This window comes from Oncorhynchus gorbuscha, linkage group LG16 (genome assembly GCF_021184085.1).
Source record: "Oncorhynchus gorbuscha isolate QuinsamMale2020 ecotype Even-year linkage group LG16, OgorEven_v1.0, whole genome shotgun sequence".
Lineage (NCBI taxonomy): Eukaryota > Metazoa > Chordata > Actinopteri > Salmoniformes > Salmonidae > Oncorhynchus > Oncorhynchus gorbuscha.
Window position 1 is genome coordinate 16050267 of NC_060188.1, and position 10584 is coordinate 16060850.

The window sequence follows — 10584 nt, forward strand, 5'->3', positions numbered from 1 at the left end:
AAGTTCATTTGTAGTTCTAAACATATTTAGGGTTTTTTACTCACCTTTTGTCTCTCCCACGACTTTATTCCTCTCTCCTACAGCATCCATCACAATTACATGCACATGGCCAATTATGCAAATTAGGCGATAACATAATTTTAGCAACTTTTAGGACAGCCAATAGCTGGCAACACTGAAAGGGTGTACCAGTACCTAGTAGATGTGTAAGGATATGAGGTAGCTACAGTTTAAGTCGGATGTTTACATACACCATACATGCTGGCCAGACCATACGCGTCATGTGCACGAGCGTCGCAAAATACATTTAGAAATCCATGTTATTCAATTATTGCATCCACACTGCTCAAGAGCGTTTGCATTGCCAAGGGATAAAATAGAAGTCATTCCTATTTCTGATGCAGGTCACACTGCAAGTCCTGCCTCTCCCATCTCCTCATTGGTTTATAGAAGCAGGTACCCACGTGCCATCTCCTCATTGGTTATACCCACGTGGGTGATTGTAAGACTAAATATTTTGCAGGTTGTCGTGGTAATACCATGAAAATTTAGATGCCAATCACCATATAAGTTCAAAGATGAAAAGGCTTGGAAGGAGGAGAGATGACTAGAAACGATTCGGTTGGCCGTTTTATGTGTGGATTAATTGTCGGAGTAGAGGACCTTGTGCATTTCAGGCAAAATAACAACTCAATGTTTATATCCCAGGACAAATTAGCTAGCAACAGCAATCTAGCTAAATAGGGCAAATAAGCTAGCAAGTGCAAGCTAACTAGCTAAATTGCCATACATGTTTAATGCTTTTCGACCTGTCCCAAAATTAATTTCATTGGTTCAGAGTTTGTTTTGATATTTTAACCTGCGTGTCGTGATCGCGTTTGGTGTAGGGGGACAAAATAAATGTATGCATGATAGCGCACGATGGAGCACGCGCGCAGCCGGTTTGGGTTCCGTGTTAGCCATATACATTTAAACTCACTTTTTCACAATTCCTGACATTTAATCCTAGTAAAAATTCAGTGTCTTGGGCCAGTTAAGATCACCACTTTATTTCAAGAATGTGAAATGTCAGAATAATAGTAGAGATAAGGATTTATTTCAGCTTTTATTTCTTACATCACATTCCCAGTGGGTCAGAAGATAGCATACATCAACTATTATTTGGCTACCTGAAACAAATGTTTCAGGTAGCCTCCCAAAAGCTTTCCACAATAAGTTGGGCAAATCTTGGCCCATTCATCCTGACAGAGCTGGTGTAACTGAGTCAGGTATTTAGGCCTCCTTGCTCACGCACGCTTTTTCAATTCTGCCCACAAATTTTCTATGCGATTGAGGTCAGGTCTTTGTGATGGCCACTCCAGTACCTTGACTTTGTTGTCCGTAAGTCATGTTGCCACAACTTTGGAAGTATGCTTGGGGTTAATGTCCATTTGGAAGCCCCATTTGTGACCACGCTTGAACTTCCTGACTAATGTCTTGAGATGTTGCTTCAATATATATCCACATCATTTCCCCTCCTCATGATGCCATCTATTTTGTGAAGTGCACCAGGCCCTCCTGCAGCAAAGCACCCCCACAACATGATGCTGCCACCCCCATGCTTCACGGTTGGGATGTTGTTCTTCAGCTTGCAAGCCTCCCCCTTTTTCCTCCAAACATAACGATGGTCATTATGGCCAAACAGTTCTATTTTTGTTTCATCAAATCAAATCAAATGTATGTATATAGCCCTTCGTACATCAGCTGATATCTCAAAGTGCTGTACAGAAACCCAGCCTAAAACCCCAAACAGCAAGCAATGCAGGTGTAGAAGCACGGTGGCTAGGAAAAACTCCCTAGAAAGGCCAAAACCTAGGAAGAAACCTAGAGAGGAACCAGGCTATGTGGGGTGGCCAGTCCTCTTCTGGCGTGCCGGGTGGAGATTATAACAGAACATGGCCAAGATGTTCAAATGTTCATAAATGACCAGCATGGTCGAATAATAACAAGGCAGAACAGTTGAAACTGGAGCAGCAGCACAGTCAGGTGGACTGGGGACAGCAAGGAGTCATCATGTCAGGTAGTCCTGGGGCACGGTCCTGGGCTCAGGTCCTCCGAGAAAGAGAAAGAAAGAGAGAATTAGAGAGAGCATATGTGGGGTGGCCCGTCCTCTTCTGGTTGTGCCGGGTGCAGATTATAACAGAACATGGCCAAGATGTTCAAATGTTCATAAATGACCAGCATGGTCGAATAATAGTAAGGCAGAACAGTTGAAACTGGAGCAGCAGCATGGCCAGGTGGACTGGGGACAGCAAGGAGTCATCATGTCAGGTAGTCCTGGGGCATGGTCCTAGGGCTCAGGTCAGTTGAAACTGGAGCAGCAGCATGGCCAGGTGGACTGGGGAAAGCAAGGAGTTATCATGTCAGGTAGTCCTGGGGCATGGTCCTAGGGCTCAGGTCCTCCGAGAGAGAGAAATAAAGAATGAACCAGGCTATGTGGGGTGGCCAGTCCTCTTCTGGCTGTGCCGGGTGGAGATTATAACAGAACATGGCCAAGATGTTCAAATGTTCATAAATGACCAGCATGACCAGAGGACATTTCTCAAAAAGTATGATCTTTGTCCCCATTTGCAGTTGCAAACCGTAGTCTGGCTTTTTTATAGCGGTTTTGGAGCAGTGGCTTCTTCCTTGCTGAGCAGCCTTTCAGGTTATATCGATATAGGACTCGTTTTACTGTGGATATAGATACTTTTGTACCTGTTTCCTCCAGCATCTTCACAGGGTCCTTTGCTGTTGTTCTGGGATTGATTTGCACTTTTCGCACCAAAGTACATTAATCTCTAGGAGACAGAACGCGTCTCCTTCCTGCATAGGAGGCTGGTTCATAATAATGTCAGAAATTGAGAAAATGGAATGGCATCCAACATATGAATATAATAATATATGCCATTTACCAGACGCTTTTATCCAAAGCGACTTACAGTCATGTGTGCATACATTCTACGTATGGGTGGTCCCGGGGATCGAACCCACTACCCTGGCATTACAAGCGCCATGCTCTACCAACTGAGCTACAGATGGACTATGGAAACTATGTGTTTCATGTATTTCATACTATTCGTCTGATTCCGCTTCAACCATTACCACGAGACCGTCCTCCCCAATTGAGGTACGACCAACCTCTTGTGGTTTATGGTAAGTGTGAAAGCGAGTGTATGGCATCAGTATGCATGTGTGTGCATGTTGTATGTGTGTGTGTATGGTGCCTTCTTCTGACACCGCCTCATATGACAGGAAGCTCTCAGCCCCAGTGATGTACTGGGCTGTACGCACTACCCCCTGTAACGCCTTGCGGCCGGATGCCAAGCAATTGTCATACCAAGCGTTGATGCAGCCAGTCAAGGTGATCTCAATGGTGCAGCTGTCAAACTTTTTAAAGATCTGAGGGCCCATGCCAAATATTTTCAGCCTCCTGAGAGGGCGTTGTCTTGCCCTCTTCACGACTGTGTTGGTGTATTTGGACCATGATAGATATTTAGTGTTGTGGACACCGAGGAACTTGAAGCTCTCAATCCGCTCCACTACAGCCCCATCGATGTGAATGGGGGCATGCTCGGCTCAGCCCTCCATTTCTTGTAGTCCACGATCAGCTCCTTTTTCTTACTGACATTGAGGGAGAGGTTCTTGTCCTGCCAGGTCTCTGACCGCCTCCCTATAGGCTCCCTATCATCATCGTCGGTGATCAGGCTTACCACTATCGTGTCATCTGCAGTCGTGGGTGAACAGGGAGTACAGGCACTAAGCACGCACCCCCGAGGGCCCCCCGTGTTGAGGGTCAGTGTGGCGGATGTGTTGTTGCCTACCCTCACCATCTGGGGACGGCCTGTCAGGAAGTCCAGGATTCAGTTGCAGAGGGAGGTGTTCAGTACCAGGGACATTAGCTTAGTGATGAGCTTCAAGGGCTTTATGTTGTTGAACGCTGAACAGCATTCTCACATTGGTATTCCTTTTGTCCAAGTGGGAAAGGGCAGTGTGGAGTGCTATAGAATTGCATCATCTATGGATCTGTTGGGGCGGTATGCGAAATGCAGTGGGTCCACAGTTTCTGGGAGGATGGTGTTGATGTGAGCTATGACCAGCCTTCCAAAGCATTTCATGGCTACAGTTGTGAGTGCTACGGGGCGATAGTTAATTAAACAGGTTATCTTGGCGTTCTTGGGCACAGGGACTATGGTGGTCTGCTTGAAACATGTAGGTATTACAGATTGGGTTAGGGAGAGGTTGAAAATGTCAGTGAAGACACTTGTCGCCTGGTCAGCGCATGCTCTGAGTACGTATCATGGTAATCCGTCTGGCCCTGTGAATTTTAACCTGTTTAAAGGTCTTACTCACATCAGCTATGGGGAGCGGGATCCCACAGTCATCCGGAACAGCTGGTGGTCTCATGCATGTTTCAGTGTTGCTTGCCTCAAAGCGAACATGGAATATATTTAGCTCGTCGGGTAGGCTCGTGTCAATGGACAGCTCGCACCTGGGTTTGTCTTTGTAATCCGTGATAGTTTGCAAGCCCTGCCACATCTGCCAAGCATCCGAGCTGCTGTAGTAGGATTCGATCTTAGTCCTTTATTGACGCGTTGCCTGTTTGATGGTTTGTGGGAGAGCATACGGGTTAGTGCGCCACTCCTTAAAAGCGCCAGGTCTGGAATTTAGCTCAGTGCGGATGTTGTCTGTAATCCATGGCTTCTAGTTGGGATATGTACGTACGCAAGCCCTGCCACATACAACTAGCGTCAGAGCCGGTGTAGTAGAATTCAATCTTAGTTTTTTATTGATGCTTTGTCTGTTTGATGGTTCGTCGGAGGGCATTCTGGTTATGGTCCCACTCCTTGAAAGTGGCAGCTCTAGCCTTTCGCTCAGTGCGTATGTTGCCTGTAATTCATGGCCTCTGGTTGGGATATGTACGTACGGTTACTGTGGGGACGACGTCATCGATGCACTTATTAACCACTAGGCTAACCACTAGAGTAGTCCAGTGGTTAGAGCGTTGGACTAGTAACCGGAAGGTTGCAAGTTCAAACCCCCGAGCTGACAAGGTACAAATCTGTCGTTCTGCCCCTGAACAGGCAGTTAACCCACTGTTCCTAGGCTGTCATTGAAAATAAGAATTTGTTCTTAACTGACTTGCCTAGTTAAATAAAGGTTAAAACAATAAAAAAATTAAGCTGTTTACTGATGTGGTAAAACACCACAATGCCATGAATCCAATAACATATTCCAGTCAGGTGATGTCAATTTGTTTGCCCTCTAGTTGCACAGGTGACATGCTGGTAGAAATGAAGTAAAACAGATTTCAGTTTTCCTGCATTAAAATCGTAGCCAGTAGGAGCGCTGCCTCTGGATGAGCTATTTCTTGTTTGCTTATGGTCCTATATAGCTCGTTGAGTGGGTTCTTAGTGCCAGCATCGGTTTGTTGTAGTAAATAGAAATACTCACAGGGATCCTCTCATGCTCCCTCATACTTTGCCCATCAACCTCTACTTTCCTTACTGTCTCAGCATATGACACTTTATGCACTGCTCTCACCCTGGAAACTTCAATCTGTCTCACTTGCACAGGACATTTATGATCCCCAGCAACATGGTCACCCCCACAATTGAAATACTCCCCCAGCCCACTCCCATATGTACACTTCTCACATTTAGGAATCTCCCTCCTACATACTGCTGCAACATGACCATAAACCTGGCACCTGAAACACCATAGTGGGTTCGAAACAAAAGCTCTCACCTGGAAAATGTATATACCCTAGCATGACTTTATCCGGCAAACACTCTAGTCTGCGCCGCACTAAACAACATATGTCACAAACACCGGGGACCCCCAACTTCAGTTGATTCACTCAACCCCACCCCAGCTATCACTCCTGTCAGCGGCGGTCTTCTCCAGAGATTAGTCCCCAGACTAGAAATGCGCAACGACCTTTCCCTCTGAGCAGCAGACACACAAAAAAATCAACACATGTCCATCTCTGGATACTTTGACCGAATTGACAGAACCCCACTCCTTCACCCAGCCTGATACCACAAACGGATTGGCTAAAAGGCATGGATCCACTTTCTCCATGAATTGTACTCCCACTGAGCCAGAGTCATCTCATGCATTTTCCTGATCATTGCAGTGAGGCTTGTAAGTCTTCACTTCACCTGATGACGCAGGTTCTTTCGCCTCACTTTTGTCAGGATCAATTTCAAGTTCATTATCCGTTGACTGCTCAGGATCTTCAGGTGCGTAACATGCATTTTTCTCTCCTGTACTTGACCCAAAGGAGAAAGTACTCAGCTTGTATTTCACCTTCAGTTCAGGTTTGCACCTCGCACACTTCTTTCTGACTCGCTTCTTCTCGCCATCCATCCTCTTGCTCGCCCAGTCCTCCGACAAAGGTGTGTTACCGTTTGGTTTCCAGCAGAGTAGACGCTGTGTTGTGTATTGCTGCCTTTCGCAGGTCGGAGTGCAGATTGCACATTTTGGTCACAAACAAAAAAGGGAAAAGGGAATGGGAAAATCTTAAATTGCACCACCATCTAAACCTGCACATCTATACACTATCCCCCCAAATCCACCACCCCATCTGACTACTTTGACCCTAAACGAAATAAATGTTTTCTCATTGGAAGAAACATAATGGAATTTTGTCATTAAAATTGTATGCTTGTATTATTATATACCTGTGTAATTGCATCATTCAAGTCATGACTGTGTCCCGAAGTTGATGGGTTTATTTGGTCCCCTCGCCACTTTTGAAGTCACACTTGGAATTTTATCAGTAACACGTAGAATTGAGGGCTCTACAAATGAGTTAGTTGGTAGGGGTGAGGGCTTGGTTTGGGATTCACCGTACGACTTGAGGGTCGTTCAAGTGAAACTTCCAAGTCAGAACTCCACACTTCAGAGATTTCTGACAGCATGTGAATGCCACAGTAAGTCTAAACATAAACCTCAGGTTGATATGAAATGACTATTCAAAAAACATAAAAACATTATTTTAATGAAATGATGTAAATTAGCAGCTCGTTACCCTTTTCCTCTAGGTGATCCTTATCATGGCCTATAATAGGCTAAATAGATTTTTCCATCAAGGGTCAATCAGTGAGATAGAAAAGAGTTGCGTCCCCACCAATTCATTTCATCAATATTTATAAAAAGCACCTTTATTTATGAAAATATTTTGTAAAAAAATAAGACTTTCATTGGTGAAATTCATTAGATTAGTTGAAATGGGCAGAATACACTGTTAGCTATTTCAGAAAATAACAACTGCCAAGCATAATAGGAAAAATGCCAATACAGCAGCACCAGTGCATGTATGACGTAGTAGCTATTTTCCAATGATCTCTGGCCTACCAAATGAAATGTCATTTTTGATGTGAATTGCTATTGACGCCCTCTCTCTGCCCAGCAGAGATGATACACACAACTTTTCCCAAGCCATAAACACACAGGCTAAATGCAGAGAACAATGTAAAATACAGTCTGTACTCTATCTGTATTTTGGAAGCAGTGAGTTGAAAATAGTCTCTGCCCATATGCAGGAACTATCCTCAATGCTGTGTAGTTTTGTGGAAAATTCAAGCAATGGACAGTCAGATTTTTATAAGATTGATCACAGAATTGGGCTGGATGATCTCATTGGGTAATCAGAATGAAGACATACCCTATTGATTCATTACACAGATTAAATAACTGTTTACTGTGGTGTGTCACACTGTATTTTTTGGTATGTGGTGCTACATGATCTGGGAAACTGAAAGCTGCTGGTGCTATGAACAGCCTGAGATGCTGTTTGTGACAACTAAAGTGACAAGACTGGTTTGCATGTGTTTGTGGAAAAGCACCAAACAAAAAGTAGCCAACTTTTTTAAAGCAAAGAATGAAAAAGATACAAAAAATAATAACCTTTACAAAGCATTGTCCACCTTGATGTACAAAACCGCTCCAAAAAGCATTGTGAGTCACAATTATGCATTTAGCAAAGAATAGGCTACAAGTGCTCTGTAGCAGGAAAAGTGGCCTGGTCCCTTGTCCCAGTCTTTCTCCTTCTCTCTGGCTGGGCTTTTCCATTCCAAGAAGCTAGTCTCAGGACCAGGGTACACTATCCATCTGTCCACATCAAGCTCCTTCAGGTCCTGTTCTGTAGGTGGCCAGTGAGTTACACAGAGCCTGCCTCAAATAGATTGACCAGCTCCTTACAGTCTGGGTCAATAAGGTCCACTGGCTTCTCCCCGTTCTCGTTCTCTGCAAATGCACTGGCACCAAGAGAGAGCAGGTAGCTAAGGAGGGACAAAATACAGTGTTGTTCAGCACAAGTCACATTCAAGGCATCTTCATTGTCTATATTCACACTGGCTATGAAATGCTGCATGTCTGGTTCAATCAGGTCACCAAGGTCAGTATGGTTATTTCTCAAAGAAGCAGCAATGCTGCATGATAGATAAATTGAATGTTGTGTTTTGTGGTCTCTGTACTGTAGGGAAATATTTCTGTGGACGTTTGTGTTTCATTTGTACACCAACCTGGCGATTGCCGGGAAGCCATCACTGCAGGCCATGTGCAGCGGCGTCCAGCCGTCCTCATCTCTCTGGTGGACATCAGCTCCATATTTCACCAGCAGCTTCACGCAATCCAGGTTCCCTGTGAGTACGGCCTCATGGAGTGCTGCCATACCTGTACACAGAGCACCATACATGGGCACAGTCAGAAGAGGGCTCAGCTGCCCTGTACATACCCTTACACTGCTTTTCTGTCATTTCAACCTCTGCTTTTAACTTCAGAACTTTTCAGAACTTTCTCTATGCATTTGTCAAACAATTATTTCAAGCTTTTATACTTTTACTGGTTTAGAATATAAATAAATATTTGAGACCCTTTAACTTCTCAGTAGTTTTATATTTGTCAACACAATATCACTCCGAAAAAGAAGCTGTTGTAGTTAGTGACTATATTTGCATGCAGACAGTTGTAGGTGCCATTGCCTGCTGTGGTAACTCCTGTCAATCTCTCAACACTTTTCCTCTGTCTTTATGTATTTGTAGATTCACTCACCAGATGGGAAGAGGGTATGCAGACGTACTTTCTTCGCTCTCATAAAGCGTCCAATCTGCTCCATCTCACCATGTCGGACAAGGTCCTGGAAGATAATGTCATTGGAGAAGTGTACAGCCCGGACTGGCTTGAGTGGTAGAGGTGCAGGAGTCTGCTGTGCAGGTATGTGTGCTGTGTGACGTGCAGCAGCACTGTAGCGTGTTCCTTTGCTGTACGAAGGGGTGTAACTGGAACTGGTTTTGTGTGTAGGTGTGTAAAGTGATGGGGTGTAGCTTGTGGGGGTGTAGTGAGTTGAGCTGTACTTTGTTGGGGTATATGAAGTGGGTGTGTATTTGGTGGGGGTGTAGTGCGTAGGTGTGTAATTGGTGGGGGTGTAGTGCGTAGGTGTGTAATTGCTGGGGGTGTAGTGCGTAGGTGTGTAATTGCTGGGGGTGTAGTGTGTTGGTGTGTACGTCATTGGTGTGTACTGACTATATCGCGTGGTGTACGATGACACTGGTAGCTGGTAGCTATACTTCATCCCTGCGGTCAACACGGTTCTTCCTCCCCCTATGCGCTCAGCCCAGGAGGAGGGCTGGGAGAAATCCAAGAAAACTTTGCAATCCAGTCAGGGGAAACAATTTCCTTTGTCCTTTTCACGCTTATCGTCCTTGACTTCTTTCTGATCCTTGAGTTTCCAACCAGAGTAGCACCGCTACTCTCTCTGCAAAGTTCCAAAACTTTCCCAAAGTCAATTCTCACTGTCCAAACTTCCTCTTTTTATGTCTTTCTTTCCTTCTGGTTCTCTGGATTTCTCCCTCGTGCCTCCTGTCTTGTTTCTCCCGTCCTTTTGTATGTCACTACAGTTTCCTCTGGCTTTGTACAGGCTGGTGGTCTGATGGAGCCGGTGGGAGAGGGTCCCTATATACACTCTGGAGGGCTATTTTGGTGCCCGTCATCCCTCATATCGAGTGACTTTAGCTTGGAACGGAGTGGTCTCTGCCAGGCCAGGCTCCTCCCACTATGCAGTCACATGACGCCTGACACTGCCTCCACCCCTATCCCCATAGCACAAACACATTGGGGTCTTTATTGAGCTTGCCCAACATGTCTAATACCACATCACATCAAAATGTCCATGATCAACATCAGCAGAGGAACAAACTGTCATTAACAGTTGAGGGAAATGAAATGTTTACAGTTCAGTGCAAATGTGTTTTATGGCCCCTGGGTTCAGGTCAGGCAGCCTTTTTTGGAATTTCACAAGGGACAACACTGACACATGGTCATGGTGGTCAACAGTGTGAGAGTCACATGTCGAGTCACATGGCTTATATATGATTTTCAGAATTAGTGACATTTTGTTTTTGTTACTTTGGAAAGGTTCAAGAACTCTCGCCTCAAAACAACAAAAACCTGAATACTTGAACTATTTCAACAGAGGTAATGTATGAGAATTTAGGACACGTTATTTGACATTAAGAAAATAGCAGATAAACAAGGTCTTCAAAAGTTATTTTATTTGCA

The 10584-nt window shown here is 44.8% G+C and overlaps 1 protein-coding gene across 1 annotated transcript; it reads right to left on the reverse strand.

Annotated features, from left to right (window-relative positions):
• Positions 1 to 7160: 7160 nt before the first annotated feature.
• Positions 7161 to 9963, reverse strand: LOC123998611 (protein phosphatase 1 regulatory subunit 27-like). The gene is made up of 3 exons (XM_046303629.1): positions 9079 to 9963; positions 8550 to 8700; positions 7161 to 8306 (listed from the first exon to the last, which is right to left on the reverse strand). The coding sequence occupies exons 1-3, from the start codon at positions 9596 to 9598 to the stop codon at positions 8186 to 8188; spliced, it is 792 nt and encodes a 263-aa protein (XP_046159585.1). The 5' UTR covers positions 9599 to 9963; the 3' UTR covers positions 7161 to 8185.
• Between the last annotated feature and the right edge of the window lie 621 nt (positions 9964 to 10584).